Source organism: Dromaius novaehollandiae, chromosome 1 (assembly GCF_036370855.1).
Source record: "Dromaius novaehollandiae isolate bDroNov1 chromosome 1, bDroNov1.hap1, whole genome shotgun sequence".
Taxonomy (NCBI): Eukaryota; Metazoa; Chordata; class Aves; order Casuariiformes; family Dromaiidae; genus Dromaius; species Dromaius novaehollandiae.
In genome coordinates this window covers 33,365,990-33,386,886 of record NC_088098.1, presented here as the reverse complement: position 1 = coordinate 33,386,886, position 20,897 = coordinate 33,365,990, and the positions used below count along the sequence as shown (strand labels likewise).

Here is a 20,897-nt window from a genome sequence, read left to right as displayed (position 1 = left end):
GGCTGGCCAGCCCTGTCTCCTGATCTGCAGTCTCCCTTGGCTGAGAGCGGAGAACAGAGCTTTTTAAGCATCCTCAGTTGGCCTGGGGAAAGTGCAGTTTCAGAAAAAAGCTCTGGGGTATCTCAGCAGCCAAGTGAAAACACGCAGGACTGTGTGAGAGCTCAAGTTACAGTTGTTTAGATGTGGCAGATCTTGAGGGTGAGGGGAAAAGCAATCTCAAAATGCTTGTGTGTTTAATGTTTCTAAATGGCCATCTTCATGGGGTCAGCCCTGTTCTCCATCAGCAAACAAGGAAGATAGCGATGGGTACCAGACACCATGACAGCCACTTGAGTTTTAAAGTGACAGCCACTCCAAAGTGAATTGCAAGCAGTGTTTTCTTATCCTGACACTTACAAACATGGAATGTAAAGTAACATTTTGCTGCGAGCACTCAGTTGTCAGGTGAGTGGATGATTAGTGTGAAGCTACAACTGCAATATTTTGACCGTCCCTGCCTCCTTGCACTGAAGAGGACATGTGGTGTAAATGACAGCTGTGGCCATCTGTACTTCAGCAAGGCATGAAAGTTTCTCTGCCCTCTCTGGGAGGTTAGACATGATTAGTGAGGGTTGTTTCCTGGGCATCTCTGCACTGTGCTATGTAGATACGCCATTAAATTAGGGTGGGTATAACCTGCACCATCTACTTTCCATATCCCATGAAAGTGTTCCACATTCCCTAGCACCACTGAGCAGTGCTAGGGAGCTTTTGCTCTGAATTCTGCTACCCTGAATCTCTTACTGCAAAGGTACCTGCTAAAATCCAGTACCTCTGCTCCCCTCTGTCTCCATTCTCATCTAGTAATTGGGAGAGGTTAATCCTTCCTCCCATCTTGGCTGGTCTTACCTGTTAGTTGTTAATGCTGTCCGGGCGCATGTGTCCTTCCTGTTATGGCAAGAGCGGTACACCCCTTCTCTCAGCTGAGCCTGCCCCTATGGTGGTAACATACCTGCACATCTAGCAAGTAGTCATTAAAATAGTTTTGATCTTTTGGTCATTCCAAAGTTGGTGATAGCCAGCCCGTCTGTTGTAGTAGGAATGGGAGCTCTTTGTTCAGTCCTCTTGGCTGGTTAGGTGAGTGATTTCTATGAGTATTTTACAATAGGCAAAAAACTAAGACACCAAAGGAAGAATAGTTTTTGTTTGGTTTAGCTTTATTTGTGCTGTATTACTGACTAATCCCCCAATAATTGTGAGGGATTAATTCCTGTTTGTACCAGTGTGGGTTCAGAATTGGGCCTGCTGTATAATGAGTTAGAACAAACACATTTAGTAGTGTTTGACCTAGTGGTCTAGGAATGGACATCTGAATTGAAAATTAATTTGTTCTTTTAAGTAACTTTGTGCCAGGTCATTTAGAGACTTACAAATAGCGTTGGCAAGACATTTCTCATGCCAGCTTGCAAAAGGTAGTTAGAACAGTCTCTTGTACAGTTTACAATGATATTTATGAAAATTACCTTTGTGGAATTGCTCTTGCTGCTTGGTTATAAAGAACATTTAAAGGGTTTAAAGTACTGTGTGAGAGGTTTTATGTAATTACTTCACAGTGATTCAAATGAGGTATAACTAATGAATTTACAGCAGCATAGCAGCTCAGGCTGTGGGGCAGTGTTCATTCCTTTCACTAGTCGGTGACAGGAAAAATCCTATTTGCAATATTATCAGTGTGTTATGTTTAAAGGAAATGTTATCCCACGAAATTTCAAGTTCCATGAGGGGTGTAGTGACATACTGTGGTGAGAAGATCAGCTGGAAATGTAGAATCTCTAAGGATGTAGAAAACCTGACAGAACGTAAGAGACTTGCCCCTTGGGTTTGGTATCTTCTGGTCGTCTTTTGGTATCTTTTGGTCTTCTTCTGAAGAACCTACCTGTTGGAGCAGACTGTGGATCCATCTGACCCAGTAGCCTACTCATACCCTGACAGCAGTATATGTTTAAAAAAAAAAAAAAAAAGAAAAAAAAATTGATAGAGACAAAGATTTTAGGCTGCAGAGTAATTAGTTATTGTGTTACGTAATTAGCTCTTTGAGGGAATAATATGTCTCCCTTTTGAATTAGAAGTCATTTTATAGTCTGATGGACAAGAGCTTATAGCCCTCGGAAAGCTCTTGGGACTCTTTCCTATTGCTGTTTACTGTCAGAACTACAAGTGTTTGTTACCGACAGAAAAACAGCAAATCCTGTCAAATGTAGCATGTGCCTGGGCATCTCCAAGTGCAGAGAGAGCAAAGTCAGGTCAGTCTTCACCCAGCTGTGCAGACATAATCCAGGGGGATTTAGGCAACGGATGATGAGAACAGACTTGATTAGAGGGTGGTTTCTGAGTGAAGGCTGGGCAATTCAATGACGGACTGAAGAAGCTGGGGTTGAACTGGGTGGCCAGCTGATTTCCTCTGGGTATTGTGGCAGACAAGAACCTGAAGGGGGGACCTGAGTGAAGAACAGGTGGTACCCATTCAGTGCTGCTTTTTCACACATAAGGATATGTATGCAAAAGTGTGGAGATAAAGAAGGAGCATGAATCTTGCCCATTTCCTTCAGCTGAGCTTATACAGGTTTATCCACTGACTTCAGGAATCTTTTATTTCTCATCCTCCCTCCTGCCTTTTTCTGATTCCCTGTCCTCTCGCACACTATCTAGAGATTTATTGAGGATGCTGCAAAGTCGGTCCACTTCTGCTGAGCGTGAGAGGACAAGCAGCAGCTCAGACAGGAGCGTGTTTCCCCTCCATAGCCACCATTTCTTCCGCAGTACTTTCACTGATCAATACTGAAAGCTTCAGCAGGAGAAAAATATATATGTTTATTCTTAAAACACAAAAGTTGTATTCCAGTGAGGCTGTTCATTAGGAGGAAGTGGATACTTTAAAACTACTTCAGCAGTTCTCTAATGCTGTCTCAACAGCTGAATCCCAAGTTCACAGTGTTAGAGAATAAAGCATTCAATAATGGACTGCTGCTGCTATTCATCTCCAGGTACAAGGAAGAAACTCACCCTGTCTCCTTTAGTGCCAAGTTGAACAGCACTGCTCCAATTCAGCTCTATACTAGGAGAGGAATATGTTACCTTGCTGCTGCCTTCACTTGTTACTTTTCCTTAGCTTCTGTGTGCTGTTTTTCCTGTGTATTTCACAGTCTGTCTGTGAGCGAATTTCTGGTTTATTAAAGACTTTTTTTTTAATCTTGTCCTCTCCAAACACTAAGCAGCAAAGCCTTTACACAATAAAGGGCAATACTTATTCCTTTCCGCTCTTCAGATGTGGGGAGCCTTTGTTAATTAGAAAAAGGAGGAAGGCAAATTTTCTCTTCTCCCAGAATAATGGGTGATTTCTTCTCTTAAATTCTGACAATAGCTGAGAAATCCTTGAAAAAGATGTTCTTAGCCAAAATTCTCTCAGCATCAGACATGCTGTGAATAAATATTCTAGTTTCTTGCTTGCCATGTGGAGTACTTCTGTTCTTTAGCCCAGTGTCTGATTTGGGGATTTGGAAACGGAAGGATGCAAGTATATCTGTTTGGGTTTTCTTTCCTAATTAGAAAATAAAATCTCATGTTGTATTAGGACAATACAGTTAGTGCTTCTTGTTGCATCCTGCTCTTATACCTCAAGGTCCTTGGTACCAAACAGACCTTGGAATAATATACAGAGAGTGTGCAATCGTGTGTGCGTGTTCATGCCTTGTCTGCTGTAAAATGACCCTTGGGCCCTTTTCTTATCACTATCAGTAAATCTTGTGTCAGGACTAGTGAGGCCTAGAAACTTCACCGCTTTCTCAGTACCATTAGGAGGAGGAAGTGCATTGCTTATGTAGACCATTATGTGGATTTAACATCAAAGCTTTCATATAGTAAAATATTGGTTGGTTTATTTGCAGTGAAGGTAACTTTCCAGTAAAGCAAATAAATCTTTTTGCTCCTGGTTCAAAGCAGTCATTTGGTTTGAGGCACCAAAACGTAGAAATGGAACATAACAACAATTTGTTTTTTTCTCCTGTTATCCCCAGAGAGTGAATAAAGTCTCTTTTGAAATAAATTATCATTGAATAATTCATTCTCTGATTAAAGTTTCTGGGTTTAGAACAATCCTGGCTACTCACTTAATAAACCCTTTTTTCTCTGCTTCTGATCAGTGGAGTTATACTGTCTGTTCTTTCTTCTTCCTCAGATGTGATCTGGGCAGATCATTTCTGGCCAAAGAGCCTCCCCTAGAAAAGATGGTGTTGAAATGCAGACCCTGCTTGCCCCTCCTGGTTTCTATTAATTACAAAGGGGTGCTCTGCTTCTGCTTGCATGTGTGTTTGGCTTTATAGAGCCCTTCATCACCTTCGAGATTGATGTTTAAGCTTTAAATAAAGTACAGGCAGGCACAATATTTTCCCTTGTGCATCTTTTAACTGTTAAATTAATTAATTGGCAAATCATAGAAAGGCTTGCCTCCACCCAACCAAATTCAGAAGAACTCAGCCAGGTGTTGAACTGATGAGGAAAAAGACATGATAGGAGTTGTTCACCCATAATGAGATTTTTTTCAGAGGAAATTTCTAAATTTACACAAAGATGTGCTGATCTAGTAACAGCAGGTAAAATGATAAGGGAGAACATTTCTGATCAATACTGCATTAGGATAGAAGGATTATTGAATAAGGCCTCATGTAGAAATAGTCCAGCTTGTAAAGCACCAGCTCTCCGTTCTGGATGGTGCAGGGCAGAGCGCACTCTGCGTGCCATCCCGTGTGCTCTGACACCCTTCCGCCCCCAAGCAGCATCTGTTGTTTTTAAGGACAGAAAATAACTCTCATAAATACAGTGTCATTCAGCCCACCCCACTGTGGGATTTTTGAAGCATCATGAAACTATTGGTGAGTATTTCATTAAATTAAGCACTTGACAACTCACGTTCATACCGTTTTCATTGAACTCATAAATGTGAAAGGACTGTGGTCTTTGTTAATCTGGCTGTATTAACTTAAGTTTCTTTTTCCAGTTTCAGAATGAGAGATTTTATTCAAGGAAAACAGACAATTAATCTACTTGGTTTAAAGTGCAGTTTGGATTTTAGTTTTAGCTTTATTAGTTGTTTTCAAATCATTTCCTTTGCAATAGTTTGTCTCTGAAATTAGCAGACTCCTATCCATTAACTTTCCTCTTCGCCACTTCCAAAACACCGGGTAACTTGTCCTTGTACCTCGCAAGTGTAAATCCCACGGGTCATGAGAGCTAGAGCGTGGTGTTAGCAGCGCTGACTGTGCCCTGCCTTTTCTGCAGATACACGTTAGCGGCGCAGGACCTGGTGATGCGAGCCAGGGGAGTGCTCAAGGACAGGGGCTGGAGGATATCCAACGACAGACTGGGCTCCGGAGACGACATTTCTGTCTACGTCATTCCTCTAATACACGGGAACAAACAGTCATGAAAGTAGTGTCAAGAGTGATTGTAGGAAGGGGATCTCTGTAGGAAGGGCCTGTAAGAGACAATATGTTCGTGACAACCTGACCAGGACTTTTCCAATTGATATAATCTATTCTAAACTAATGCTGGAGGGGTATTTTTCTGCCCGAAAGGTGGGCTCCGCACATATACTGTATATGACTAAAGATATCTCTTAAGATTACAATTCCCTTATAGAAATGGTTTTGGTGCTTAACAGGAATGGGATTTACATGCTGCTAGTGTATTATGGATTCTGTGGTCTCTCCAGGTGAAGACCTGAAATAAGAATTAATTTTTTTCAGTTTACCATGTAGTTTGGAAGAGCCATTTTAGTTGTGAAAGTGGAAATGGGTATCAGATGCCAAGGAAACTCCTGAAATCCACCCTCAGATATTCAGAGCAGTGACTTGGGCCACATCTCATTTAAAAAAAACGTACAGAGATATATATATGAGATACCCAAAGTTTTTGTTCTTTCAAAAAGTTGCTTTCATGACTTATCTATGGACAACTTGAAACTTGTGTAATCCTTTGAATCCTCATTTTTCCCTCTTGTCTCTTCTTCAGTAGCACTCTGGGACTCTGCACCTCCTGTATTTTACATGTTTTAGTGGGAAAACTGAAATTGTTTCCAGTGGGACTATGTCTGTTCTACTGCAGCTAAAACAGCCATCTGCAAAATTGTCCAGGAGAATAGATCACAGTCTTGTATTGCAAGATTTATCCTGGTATCAGGAATTATTTGTCAAGATTTCCTTGTTGCCTGTATAGCATGATTATACAGAGTGAGCAAACCCTGCTCCGTGTGGTGTTTATCTGGAAGCCATGGTTTCTTTGGGATCAGAGATTTTCATTCCTTGAATGGTTCTGTCTGCTTTATCCTGTTGAAAGGATCCCTGAACATACAGTTTTTGCATCAGTTGGGATTCAGTAAATTTTTATGGGCTCCAGAGTATATTTTCAGTTGAGTTTCTACTAGAAGTGATGGTATTGTTCTGGTTATCAGTCTGGATGCCCAGGTAGTGATCTATTAAAAAAAAAAAAAAAAAAAATCATTTCTCTTCTTCCTGCCTCACCTATTATTCAGTATAACCTGCCTGCTTGACTTGTGATCAGAACAGTTTATAACTTTTATGTCCCTTTGATATTGAGGACTGCAGTTCAGGATCAGAAGATCACTGTGATAGTTAACAAGCCGTTGGCTAACTTCATCAGCATTTTCCTAGCAGTGCTTAATCAATTTAAAAAAAGAAAATCCAAGTAAAGCTTTATCAGAGTAAAAGCAATAGTCTGAGAGGGAACCAGCTGAGCAAATTTACAGATCATGCTAGCTACCTGTTTTTCAAGCAGGTGGCTCTTCACTTCATGGGCAGGAGTTAAAGGAGGAAATCAGGAGGTTTCTGTGTATAGAAAGGTACATTGGCTGAGGAGCCAAATTCGACCTGAATTGCCCCCAGACCACATTCTTCTGGAGCTGCTAATCCTGCTTGTACATAAAAGCTACTTCATGGGTAGCCAAAAGACATGGTGTTGACATAATTGTAGAGCACTGACTAGGCATCTCACAAATGCAACGTCTACCAAAGGAGAGAGTGCCAGCTGTACGAGAGGATGCTGTCCTTCGCACACTCTGGGGTGTGCAGACTTTCTCCTGAACAGGAGTGGCCAAGAGCTTGCCAGTTTTATAATTTATAATGTGCTATGTAAACAAAGTACAGTGTGTGTGCGGTGTAGTTGACCACATGTTTTATTCCATTGCATCCTGAGTACATGTTCAGCAATTGCAGTGAATTTAAAATTCCCTTTCTCTAAATCTGCAGACTAGGTAGGATTGCAGCCTGAGGTGAGGCAGTGCAGAGTGCATAGCGGCTCAAACATGCAGCAAACTGCATGATTTTGGCCTGAAGACTGTTCGATGTGTTCCACAGTGCCTGCATGTGATGAAGCTGAGTGCAGAATGGCAACATTTTATATTCTAGAGCATATTCCTCTGCATAAATTAGTGGCATGTCTGATTTTGTATTGTCATGCTTTATCTTGTTTCCTTTCCTTTTGCTTTTTTTTCTCCTTTCCTTTTACCTCTTTTTCTGTGTGCAACTGAATGAAAACAGATCCGCAGGCTTGAAGTCTAGAATATGTTTCTCATGGCCCCTCATATGTTTTAAAGTTCAAGCAAGAGATCTTTCTCTTGCACTTTTTTTTTTTTTTTTTTGCCTAATAAACTTATAAATATGCTTTTCATGGTCTGTGTAACTCCTCTTGTCTCTTTGCAAATGCAGTTGTGTAGTCCTTAGTGATTCAGATCCTCTTTAATGAAGAAACTAATGCTGGCAATTCCTGCTGAGCTGTGTGAACAGAAGGGAAGCTGGTGCATGCAATTACCAACTGCAGGCCTGAGTCAAACATTTCGGTGCCCATGCGTTAGTCTTCATTCTTTGGAAACATGGTGTCAACACACCCACAGTTGTCGTAAAACCGTTGAGTACAATATTGTGGAAATTAATTTCCAGTATAACATTCACCAAAATATAAAACTGAAATTTCAAGGCAAAGGAAGATGTGCCTTCTCATTCAGTGGTGTTTTTAAATGCAACCCTGGAGAGGTGTGTTAGGAGGGTGGATAACTCATTGGGAACAAAGTGACTGGTCAGTTCTCAGAGCAAAATCACATGGGTACTGGTATGGCTTTGTGAATTAGCCTCCAATACATCTGTTCTTCATCTGAAGTATTGCCATCAGGCAGCTGCTGCTTTGCAGTTGCTGTGCCTAGGTAAAGTTGTGTTAGCTATGAGCCCTTTCCTGGAAAGGGCAGAAGTACAGTATCAATACTCTGAACCTGAATGAGATTGTAATTCAGCTTGTGTAAACTGCAGCCAGTCCCCCATAGTAATAAATTCTGAGAACATTCAAGAGTAATAAAAAGCTTCCCAGTCAGATGTAGGTGACTGAAGTTATATGCTGTGATGTGTTTTGTTTTGCTTTTTTCATAGTCTGTTATATTTGTACATGCCTACCTCCCTAGAGTGTCTCTGGCACACCTCTGATGCACTACTTCAGTACTTGGGCTTTCACTTCTATCGGCTTTCATTAGGGGCTGCTTGCCATGCCTGTACTGCGGTCTGTGCTCTGCTTCAAAGTATGGTATAAATATATACATATATCAAAGCACGGTATAATAGGAGACAGGAGTTGCTTATTGGGGAGGTATTGCGTGTGAAGCGAGGATAATTAAAAACATTTCCATTTCCCTTTCTAAGTTGAATTATTTCAGGAGTCACAGCATTACAAGTGACTGATGGCAGAGAGGAAGAGTTGCTGTGATCCATGTTGCAACAACCATTTTTCAGCAAGGCATGGATTTTTGCCGTGCTCAAACTTGCAGCTGCTCTACTGCTCCATGAAGCTTCTAACCTGAGGTAGGAACAGATAGCTCACCTAATCAAGCAGGAGCAAGTTAGGCACTAAATCCAAATTTTATATCCTTGGCGCATCATCTTAGTTACTGCCTGATCTGGCAGCACAGTGCTTTTGCTGGTGAAGGTTCCCTTCATATCCAAAATCGTTATGCCCTAGCAGCAAGGAACCTCAGTCCTAAATTGCCTCTGTGTTAATACTGCTATTGCACAGTGCTGGATCCTTGCCAATACATTGGCACTGCTTACAAAGGTAGGCAAGTTACCATTCTTTAGACAGTAGCAAGGAAAGGAACCAGTATGCCATATAGTTCAGATTAGCTGACAGTGTTACTCATATACCATTGTCTTCTGATTCCTGCTCCAGTCCAATTTTTAGCAACCCAAAACCAAGTAGCTTCTACCGTTCCCCCATGAATACTCTTGCAGAAGTTAGTACAGTCATTTCAGGCGTTTTCACTTGCACTACAGGCTAAAGTGTTCTTTGCTTAATTTGATGAAGTCGTCAGAAATTTTTGGGGCACACAACCACCTTTTGTTATACTGCTGCAGCGATGCTTCCTTTATGAACGTGAAAGCCTATTGTCTGAGAGGACTAATTTTCAATAGCTTCATGCTGGAGAGAGAATGCTTTTAATATAAGAAATGTTAAAAAGCAACAGCACTAACTAAAAGTAGTCTTAGTCTGCTGGATTAGCGGTGGATTTCCATGTTAAAGTTAAATCCCTGCTAAAACGTGACCACAGGGGTCTCTGAAGTACGGTAGAATCTGTGCCTCCAAGATATTTTTGAAGAACTGCACTTGATATTTGGGCCGATTTTGGCTTTGAACTTCTACTAGGTTTTTAAGGACACTACGTGCTCCAAATGGATCTGCTGTGTTTGTTCTTGCCTCAATGTTTTGCTTTTATTTTGCATTTTCTGTACAAATAGTTTCAACACTTTTGTATCAAACATGAATTGCAAACTATGTGGAATTGTTGTTTTTCCCCAACATTCTTGATGTGTAAATAGTTTTCCTCCATGTGTCTTAGATGAAGTTATAGTAATGTGGCTACTATATAGAGAGTGACCAAACGATGCTGTAACTGTGCTGCTGTATTTCTACCTGTGATGTACTTGAAGGAGGGTGCCCTTGTCCACCTCCATGTTCACTCTTTTCTTTTCTTTTTCTTTTCTTCTTTTTTTTTTAAGCAGTTGCTGGTGGTGTTCTTCCATAGGTATATTATTTTGGTTCAAGTTTTTTTTAATAGCTGCCACATTTTTTTTCCTTCATTGGACAAGTAATCTTATTTTGAGATCTGTACAACTGTCTAGGTTTTGTATGTCCTGAAGAATGGAGGACCTGCTGGAGGAAGGTGTTTTGGACCAATGTACTTAAGCTTTGTGACTGTGAAATGTTAATCTTTTTGTAACCTAAGAACAAAAAATGTTTAGTAAAGGGATATATTTTATGTTTTTTGAAACTTTTCAGTGCAATGAAAAAAAGAGGAAGATGCTGAAGAAGTGTATGCGCAAAGAAGTTTTAAAATAAAATTTTAAATTATATATACATATCCATCTGTATCTATAAATACTATTATTCTGACTTTGTCCCTGGTGAATACCTAAGCCTCTGTGTATGTATTAATAATTGTGCAATATGGAGAATTAGCACAGTGCTTTACCAGGGAATGGGATGATTCACTGACAAATGGTCTCACTCATGCTTTAATGAAGTGAAGCCCTTTAAAGTGCATTAGCTTATGGGCTGATCTGGAAGAGTTTATCTGCAGGCCTACATCATTCTGTGTAACTCTGTGAACTGTATGCTGCTGCGAGATTAAGGTTCATCGCTTAAATTGCCAGTTGCCACGTTCTCACCCAGTGAATGGCCATGCAAGGTGATCAGCTGTCAATATTCTGTGGCAAGAAAAAGCGGGTATAATTTTTGAAATGACAACAGAGTTGCAGTAAGTTTTCCACCTTCCCCGGTTTCTTAGGAATTATTGTCTTTAATGTAAACTCAAGGCTTGAGTAAAATCAAGGGTGAATTCATTGATTCTACCAAAGCAAGTTGTCAGGGTAATTAGTAACCAAAGATGTGTTTCGAGGTGCCAAAGATACACCTGCCTCTTTGTGTTGTACCAGCACAGAGCCAAGAGCAATACCCATCGACGTTACTAACACAGCTGAAATGATGGATGTTACTTCAGGTGTGAACAGCAAAGTACATGCTGCTTACCCTTGGAAGGGGGGAGGGCAGAGGGAGAAGAGAAGGGGCAAACTCTGACATCTACCTTAATAGTTGGAGGGGTTTCATATCCATCCTTATTCTCCAAGGTGTTGCCTACTCTGTGCTGAAATGTGGCTCTGGTTTCTTTTCTCTGTACAAAGTAAAACACACAGAATTTAAGGGTTAAACTATTCAGTACATACAATATAGTATTTCAGGTATCCTTTATGTTCGTCTTCAACAAGTATAGAAATGGGAGAGTGAGAGCTAGGTGTGTCTGCTGTTTATATCTTTGCAAATATGCTGTAACACAAGCAGTTCTCCTGATTTTAGTTTGTCTTTAAATTTAGTAGAAGAGAAGTTAAAATGCATTTGTTCTGTCTCACTATTGTTTCCGCAGTTTTTAAAACGCTGCATATGCCCGTTGTGTTCACTGAGCATAATGGAGACTGGGAAGAGGAGTGACTTGCTATTTTCACTCTGGTTCTTCTGGCTCTTCAGTAAGTCCTACAGTCTATCACAGTCAGACCAGGGAGTAAAGCTTAAAATTACAGTGCAAAATCTTCAGCACAGCTTTGCTTAACTCACTAGTGGAAGCTGAGTAAGTCATTGTTGGTAGTGTGCAATGACAGGGTACTGCTGCGAGTCAAACAAGCCTCAAGGAGCATGCCCCAGGTCGTACTATTGCTTTTCCATCTCTTAGAGCCAAACTTCTGTAAGACTGTAGGTCAAGTAAGGCTTATTTATTTTCATTTTCTAAGTAATAGGTAAAAGTCTAAATTTGGACAACCAGTTTCTGTAATGCTTGTATGCAATAAATCGATGCTTAGTGACATAATATGTTTTTCTACTGAATGCACTCAGTTAACTAAAGCTGCATAAAGGAACAATCCACATACTTTATTGTATTTTGTATACTTACTGTAAAACAGAGGCCTGAAGTATTTTCTTCTTAATGTATCTTTGTACAACAACATACCTTCACAAAAAGTTTACTACTTTATAATATTACACTGCAGCTTTTATTGATTCCAGAGTTACTCTAGTGCTGTCCAGGTTATTGCACATCCTGTTCTTGTTAGAAGGAAAGACGAAGGATTTTTTTTTTAAATCCTTCCCCTTTGCAAAGCAAAGGATGCCATAACTTTTTAGGGACGTAAAATGATTTCGGGAGAAATTGTACTTTGGAGACAAGGATCAAGGTAGACAAACTGTGTCTACAGGTAGATAAAGAACAGATGATTTAGAGAATCCTGTTTAATAATTTAAGAACAGTTAATCATAAATGTGAAGCTGCAGAATGAGTCTACAGAATGTGCCACAAAATACTTAGGGGAGAGGGAGGAAGCTGCAGTAGAAAAATATTAAGATCTTTACTGCAGCTAATTTAAATGAGTCTAATTATTTAGATGCATAGACAGATGAGAGCTAAAGCTTTATGTATTTTAGGCCACCTAAGATTAGGATTAACATCTTGTTTCTTTGGTGCATTAGTGCATGATTTCCCAGGCTCTAAAGAGCCCAAATGTCGCTGATCTTTCCTCCTGGGCATTTATTCCCTTAAGCAAGAGAAGGCAATCCTTTATGATGATCTTCTGCAAGGACAGCAGTACAACCAACTGTAATGACCTGGTATCATCTCTGAATTTAACAGTCATCCCTGAATTTACCCAGGCTTTTTTTTCTTGTCTATGGATCCTTCCCAACAGGCTCTACCCCAACGTAGCATCCAGATGGTTTACTTATGGGTGCTGTTTTTTCCTTCCTTCTTGTTACCATCCTCCTCTTTTTGATTTAAAACACACTGGAGTAGTTAACTGCTGTTTCAGAAGTACCTCTGAGGCACTGGCTGTACACCTACTGCTGAGCTCTTGTTTCCTGTGGAAGCTGATGCACAGCACCACCAGCAAAGTAAGAATCACTGGTAGCCAAAGGGAAGCTGAGTAGAAGGGGAGGTGATTTTTTAACCTAAAAAAATGGTCCCTCAGAAGAAAAACTTGCATGTATGTATGTGGCTTCTGCTATTCGAAAGGGGAAACTTTTATGGTTTAAGTTGATTTGAAAGGTTCTACCTTTTGAGCCATTGTTTCCCCAGTTCTTTTGTTTGCCCCTGCCCCCCCTTTTGTTTTTTAAGGAAACCACTTCTCAGAGCTGATTGGAAGATCCAAAGCTTGTCACACAGATGTTGCATTTAGCCTGTGGTGGGATAGTTGTTAAAACTTATTTCTGCACTGTTCCACCTTTTCATGGACTAGGCAAACAAATGTGAAATTTCGCTATTTTTTGCTTTAGGAAGAGAAGATTTAAGTATATGGAAATTCTGCAAGATATTCCTAATGTAAAATTGCAAGAAAAGATAGGGTTTTCCCATGAAAGTAACAGTGGGAGGGAGACAAGTGACTAGATTGCCACTTCATCAGGTAGCACAACTTGTTCTTAAATAGAGACCATTTCTCTGTACAAGATAATGTTCATTAACAGATGGAGATGTAAAAGCAGCTGACACACTTGCAGTCATTTTAGTTACATCAAAAAATTTAGACTGGGTCTGCCCCATCCGTATCTCTTAAATGCATACTTTGGTTTTAATTCTGCCTCCCTTTGCAGCTGGAGAGCCTTGGCGAATGTGGGCTGTGGCAGCTGTTTCACAGCACAGTGCAATATCATGGCATGTAGTGGGACAGGAGAGGGGACGACAAGAAGCCAAATCCAGTTGCAATTCTCCAGGATCTAGATGCAGACAAACCAATTATTCAAATAGGAAATTGCCAAAGAACATACAAAGAGCAGGAGATTTTTTTTTTAAATCCACAAGCAATTTAGACCTTGATTCTGACTGAGAGGAGAAATACTGTTGTCCTCATGTTGTGCCTGTTTACCTTCCCTCCCAGGTTGGTGCAATAACCTATTGCACCAAACGTCTCTTTTCTCATCATCCTCTAGCTTTCCCTAGAGGTTTGCAGCCAAAAATCAATGGCATCTTACCCAGCTGAGCTCGAGGTACTACAAGAACAAGTTACTACACGTTTAGGCTGTACTTTCTAAGGAATGAGTACAGTTTGCTCCCAATTAAAAAAAAAAAAAAAAATACTTGGCAGGTCTTTGCACCCCTCTCAGTACTTGTTTTCCACCACTAGTCATGCAATTGAATTTTACATCTGGGAATTTGGAGTATTTGGAATGTAAGCGATGGAACGTCATTCTTACCCTTTCTCTGCTTGAGCACTAGCACATAACCAATTTAAATGAGCCAGACAAGAATAAAAACACACCCTTCAAACTAAGTCTCATGTCCAGACATACAAGTATTTTATGAATGGGGAAAATATTAAATACAATGCTCAGCCAGTAAATCTTTCTGTGGTTACATTTTTCTAAGAATGGTGTTTTAGGGAAGGTCTGTTTGGCTCAAAAAAAAAAAAAAAAAAAAAAAAAGGAAAGAAAGAAAGAAAGAAAGCTTGATCTAGGGTTTTGTAAAATTTCCTAGTAATGCTTCTCTGCTACCTCTCCTACAAGATTTCCCTGGTGATTGCTTCACTAGGAAGGCAGATTGAGTGATACTCATTCAGATAGGAAATGGGAAGGGCAACAACCAACTAACCTGAAATTAGCTAAATGGCACAGACTGAGTTTTGATAAATAAGCACTTGTAGAAAATTCAGTTTATATGTGTGTGTGTGTGTGTATACATATATATATGTGTGTGTGTGTGTGTGTGTGTGTGTGTGTGTGTGTGTGTGAAAAAAAATTGTCAAAGAACGTGGAACAGCAGCTAGGATCTGCTTGTGCGTATTCCAGGAGCAGAAAGAAAGTGTGCTTTGGTTAACTGACCCTCTACCTTTTAGATGGGCTAAAGGGAGGAGGGAGATAGCAAGACACCGATTTCTCCAGGTGCCTCATCTTCAATGAGACAAAACTACATTTTCTAAAAAAAAAATTGAACTAGGAGTGACTCAATTTTTGTTTATTATTTGGAGGATTCAGTATCTGAGTCTGTATTGAAAAGCTTGCTTGTTCAGCAAGTCCTGCTGGGGATGTGGCCATCAGAGGGCTTGGTCCTGTGAAGCTGCCCGCACCAGGCCAACAGCAGATTTTTGGGTTGCCCAGAGAGCGGTGGAGGCTGAGATTCTTGAGGACCTGCAAGGTTGGGCAGTGGGTAAAAGCTAGTAGGACACGGACAGCTAACCAAGTGAGGGGTTGAATCTTTCAGTATCTATTTATCCTTTTTTTTTTTTTTTTTTTTTTTTTTTTTTTGATGAAAGCTAATACTTGCACACCAGCAGAAACAAGGCTTATGAGCAAGAACACCAGCTCTTGTAAATGTCTCACTGCTCTTCCGCCCAGGGAAATGGAAAATAAAAGGCCTCTTCTTCCCATGTGTCCTGGAAGCAGGCAAAGAGAAAGAACAGTGCTGTGTTGCTCGCAGTCAAGAACTTGTGCTACTGCTGCACTTAGGGACTTGTCTTAGGCCACGGTCTACCTGCTAAATGGAGCTTGGTAGAGAGGCTTGAGGCTCTGGGATGTTCACCTTGTTGTGCTTTGCATTTGGCTGTGTTATAGCTGGCACTCAGAAATGGTGGTGGTTGTCTCACAACAGCTGAGCTGAATTTTGTTGCTTTTCAGCAATCCTGTGTTGCTCCTAAAAACAGATGTGCTGAGGTTTCTGGAGAAATACTTATTAAGTACAGCCAGGTCCACAGCACTATGACTGAATGTCAGCCTCCCCCAGGAACTGTTAGTGCTCTCCCTTGTCATCCCGTTCCCCTCCACAGTAGGATAACACAGTGTGCATGACGAGGCACTTGCTCCCAGGAAGGTGGTTCATTTCTAACAAACAGGCACGTTCGTAGGAAAAACATTTTAAGGTGTTGCTGTGGCTCTGTGTGACCTGCATTGGGGATGAAGTAGAAACTTCAACATTGCAGTCATATCCCAGGGTCGTGTTCACAAGGCACAGGGAAGCGGTGGGGGAAGGAGAAGACCAGGGCATGAGCAGCTCTGTTGCTTCACATGAAAATAAACACTAATAGCAATTAAGAGAAAGAAGTAGGAAATTAATAGGGCAGTAAAGATTTTTCCAGATTGGTCACAAACCATTGGTTTATCCCCTGAATAGCTGAGCTGACGAGGATTTTTCTCATCCCTTTGTCCCCGTATCTCTTTCAATAATCATCCTTCTTCATGCAAATATAGATGGAAAGGGGAGAACAGTGAAAGGTTAAAATGGAAGCAGGCTATCTTTCATCAACATGGTAATTTTGCTGCTTGGCTCAATGCCAAATGCTCGCTGCAGCCACTAGCTGCCATTCCAACATGAGTGAAAGGATCTTTAATAAGAGTGTAAATAAAAGCCAGGCTGAGAAATGAGTTTTCCATCCCAGCAATCGCTGGCCTAACCTCTGCTGTAAATAGTCTCTCAGAGTAGCACAGATGGAGTACCAGCACCTGGGGATCAAGGCAATCTCTGCGCAGTGCAATTTAAACAGCTGCGTACAATTGAAACATGAATTAGCAGGGATAGACGGAGGGCTTCCATTTTGTGCATTAGGTAGAAACAAGGAATTCAGGCATGTTTCCCCTTTAAAGAAAAAGTGGTGTGTGGGGGGGGAAAACTTTTGACATGATCTTGTGGGAGGTGCTCTTCACTGCAGCTGTTAGATTAATTTAACCATGAGAATTTCCCACAAGGCACTGTAAAAACAGAGCCCTAATTTATGATCATTGATTTAACAGCTTGAAAGTGATTTATCTGACCTCAGTAAAGATAGCGAAGACACCAGAAGAATGATCGGTCATTCTGGGCTTTGTGTGTTTGTGATTGGCCTTATTAATTTAGAGCAGAAGGGCTGTTTCAATGTCTTACTGAGACAGTCAAAGACAGTTGGCAACTGAACCATTTTAAATACTTTTTTTTGAAGCATTACTAATGCTGCTAAGTACTAAGAATTTATTCCACATGGAAAAGATCATTAGTTAAGAAATGGTAAAGCTTCATTTAGAACTGCACACAAACAGACGCCTGGTCTCGGATTTGTAAGTTGTTGGGATATTTTTAAATATTTTTTTTGCTGTTGGTGGGAATCTAAAGCACCCTGTGAAATAGCATTATTAAGCATTACAGTAAACAAGAAATAGCTTCCGGAGAGATAAAGGAGGTTGGCACAAGGGATTGCTGGCTCTTGCCCTTTTTAAGGGTAGATTTCAGAAACACGTAAATGCTTCACATACTTTACTGTTTTTATCATTGTCTTCTTTATAGAAGTTATAGAGCATATCTATTGGTGTGTAGAGATATCTAGGTTTAGTTTCAGAAGAATATTCTTTTGGTTAAAATGAATGTAGCATCCACTACTAAAATGTCACAACTGAGTGATGCAATTTCAGTGCACAAATAAGAAGAGAGAGGATGAAAGGCAGAGGGAAAGGTGAGTGCTCTCGCTGCAGAGAGAACAAATGTTTTTAAGAGGAGCATGAAATGAAATACAGATGCTTTAAAATTTATCTACACCAGAAAATTTGAATACAGAAAGCGTGTTCACACATGCGTGTGCATATAGGAGGAGCGAAGATCATTTCTTGTACTTAGAGCACTAACCAGGAAAATAGACTGGGAGCAGTTGAGTACCAATTTATCTTGCCACCTGCACTGACGTGTGGTTGGGTTAAATGTCACCGATTTGGAAGGTTATGCATTTCATTCACTGCTGGGTTATGCCCAGCTTTAAAGCACATCTACAACGATCTCGGTAATTGTCTTGCCACCTTTCAAGGTGGGAGACAGAAATCCTGCAGGCTAGAATTTCGTCCACAGGGGATGAATGCTTACAGTCATTTCACTATTCTGATGAAATGCTATCTGACCTGAAACTAAGGTGGTCTGCTTAATCTCCACACGACAGAGCGGAAAAAACAGAAAACAATATTTCAGCCCTCCAAAATATGAAACAATAACAGTTATTTTAAACAATTAAAAGATAAGACAATAGAATAAATTATCAAATGTGCAGAAAAACCCAAATAATCATATACATGTTGTCAAGAGACTGAAGGATAAATGCATACACAACTATCTATCTCACAAAAAAGGTTGAGAGGCCAATGATAACCACAAGAATAACCCCAAAACCCATAAAAATAAAAACAAAGCTGATGCCCACATTACAGACCTGAAGAGTACAGAAAGACCTATGCGTCAGCCTGTATATCTTCTTGCCATTACAGCGTAGTTGTGTTGTTCCTTATAGCACATTACAGAGACATTGGGACAATCTGATAAATTATGTCCGGTATTAATTTTTCCCCATAAACCTGAAATTAAGTAATCAGTAATGTGAGGGGTCAAATAAAAAGTTTCTACACACAGTTTTTACCCATGACAAGAGCATACAGTCTCCTAAGTAAATGTTGAACAGGTCCTCTTCAGATCACTGACTGGCATACCAATAAATACCAGCAAATCTTTGTTCCTCTCAAAATAAGAATAGATTTTTCTCCCCAATTAAAGTCCACTCTGGATGGGTTCAGATTTAATTCTGGAATATTACAAGCAAACACACTCAACAGCAGAGAACTAAAGAAAACTTTTAAAGGAAAGACTGCTTTTTAGCATATGCCTGTCCTTTTTTCTTTTTTTTTCTTTTTTTTTTTTGTTTTTTTTTTGTTTTTGATCCCTCAATTTACCACTGGCTTCATTCTAACACTTTAGACTATTACATACATAGAGGTAAATGAGTCTTACAGTTCAGTTTAAAAGTACAAATACTCTTCATTTATCACCACTGAAACAACAACCTGAAAGACTTACCTTTTAAAGAATATATTCCACATGACATCCTGGAACATATGATTGTTTGTCTCAGAGTTCTCATCCTACAGATGGCTTAATCAGCATCTCAGGGTGTAAAGTGACTTATTTACTGCTGAAATACCGTCCATTCAAGACTACACTATACAGCCTCATGTTTGGCTTCTAATTGTTTTTAAAAATTTTCAGTTACTACATTTGCAAAAAATATTTCTGCTTTAGCAAGAACGTTTGAACTTTGAAGAAAATTCTAAAAACTGACAAGCCTAATGAGGTAATCTTTTATACTGCTTCCTCTTTTTTTGACTTTTCATACAAAACACAACACAAATGGTAGTGCAAGTCTCCCAGATACACCCCTAGCTTAAGAAAAGACACTATCTTGGGGTTTGCTAGACTCAGGGTAGCATGAACAGGGAAAGTATAGTTCTGCCCAAGGAGTGAACAAAATACAATAGGCTTAGTGAATGTCTCTCAAAATCTAATTAAAATGTTATATAAATTTATAACAAAATGTACATAAATTTTATAACAAAGTATAACATCCAAAGAAACCCATAAAACAGTCTGAGAAAATTAAAATTAAGTGCTGTAAGTACTGATGTGGCTAGAGTTACAGGCAAGAGGACAATGTTTGAAATAACTCAGTGCCCATGGAAAGCTGAAATTGTTTCTGATGACACTTATCATTGCTAGGACGCAAGAAGTGACACAAGCCCCGCTACAACAGGAGACACATATGGAGGCATAAAGCCTTTGCAAGCAAAAGTATGCAAATACAAAGCAAATTTGTCTGCTACAGAAGATCTGAGATTTACTCGAAAAGCATGTTTATGTGTTAATAAGTATAAAATTAACTGATGTTTCAGTAACATTGTCCAGGCATTACTCATGAGGACAAAAAAGACAAAAAAATAAAAAGGATCCTAGCTTGAATGTCTGTAACTTGCCTGTGTAACTATCTAATTTATAGATCACCAAATCACTAGAAATTATTTTGTTATGGAGAGGGCCGGTCAGAGTCACAAAAGACATTAACCACAATGTATGATGGCAGCAAGGATGACAAGCGAAAGCCTGTCTCGAGCAGAGGTGGGTCCCAAAGGGATTACAGCTATTACCTATAGATACAAATCTGTGTTGCATACACAGAATGCCTGAGTTATGCACAAAAGCAGTCTTTCAGATCAGGAGGAAGATATAGATTGTTTATATGGAATAAATTTATATAACAGAAAAATGCTGAATACTGCATTTCCTGCTTTCAATCTCCTTCCTATGGAAAGGAACTAATTGCTGGTTATCATCAGTTGCATATATAGTCAGAGCTATTTAACTTAAATTTCAATGTATAATGGAAAAATATTTCATTTGTAAAGTCATTATTCCTACCGTCATTGCACTTGTAACTATTTCTTGGGGCTAGCATTAGGCCATCATCCATCATCTGCAAAGGCTGATACATAGGTTTTCAACAAATTACACATAAGACTAAAATTCCCAAAATCGGAACTGCCACATACATTATTACCCTATCTGCTTTAAAATTGCACTTTATGAAAGAATCACTGAGAAATATTCTTGTTCTCACTGTGTTCCCTGTTCTATTAATGGCAGAATCTTTATTTTTGAACAGAGACTGTTGGATATATATTTAACATCATCATTCAATATTGCTGAGAAACCCTATCCTGGTTTTTAGCATGTTCTCTTTAGGTACTTTTTTGGTGGGGGGCGGGCAGTAGTACTTTAAAACTACCACCAAGAATATTTAATGCATGTATGCCGTTAGTTTAGCAAAGCTCTCAAGTTTCATATGTTCTTCTTACACAGCTTTTTCTATCTTCATTATGTTTTCTTCCTCCATTAGATCAGTTCAACTTACAAACTATAGTACCATAAAACCAACACTTGCCAGGAAAGAAAAGAACTGAAAAAAGAGTATTGTTATTGTAGCAACATTTCTGGAAATGAGAAGATGAAAACC

At 39.7% G+C, this 20,897-nt stretch overlaps 1 protein-coding gene across 2 annotated transcripts in view; it reads left to right on the top strand.

The window, feature by feature from the left end:
* PPM1H (protein phosphatase, Mg2+/Mn2+ dependent 1H) overlaps nt 1-12,004 on the top strand; it is a 141,607-nt gene extending 129,603 nt beyond the window's left edge. The window contains exon 10 of one of the 2 annotated variants that reach the window (XM_064508461.1): nt 11,507-12,004. In XM_064508461.1, coding sequence (XP_064364531.1) covers nt 11,507-11,513 — 7 coding nt within the window. In that variant the 3' untranslated portion in view covers nt 11,514-12,004. Of the gene's footprint in view, nt 1-5,313; nt 10,440-11,506 lie in introns of those variants that run through there. The other variant, XM_026092367.2, reaches the window with a different exon arrangement.
* The last annotated feature ends 8,893 nt before the right edge of the window (nt 12,005-20,897 follow it).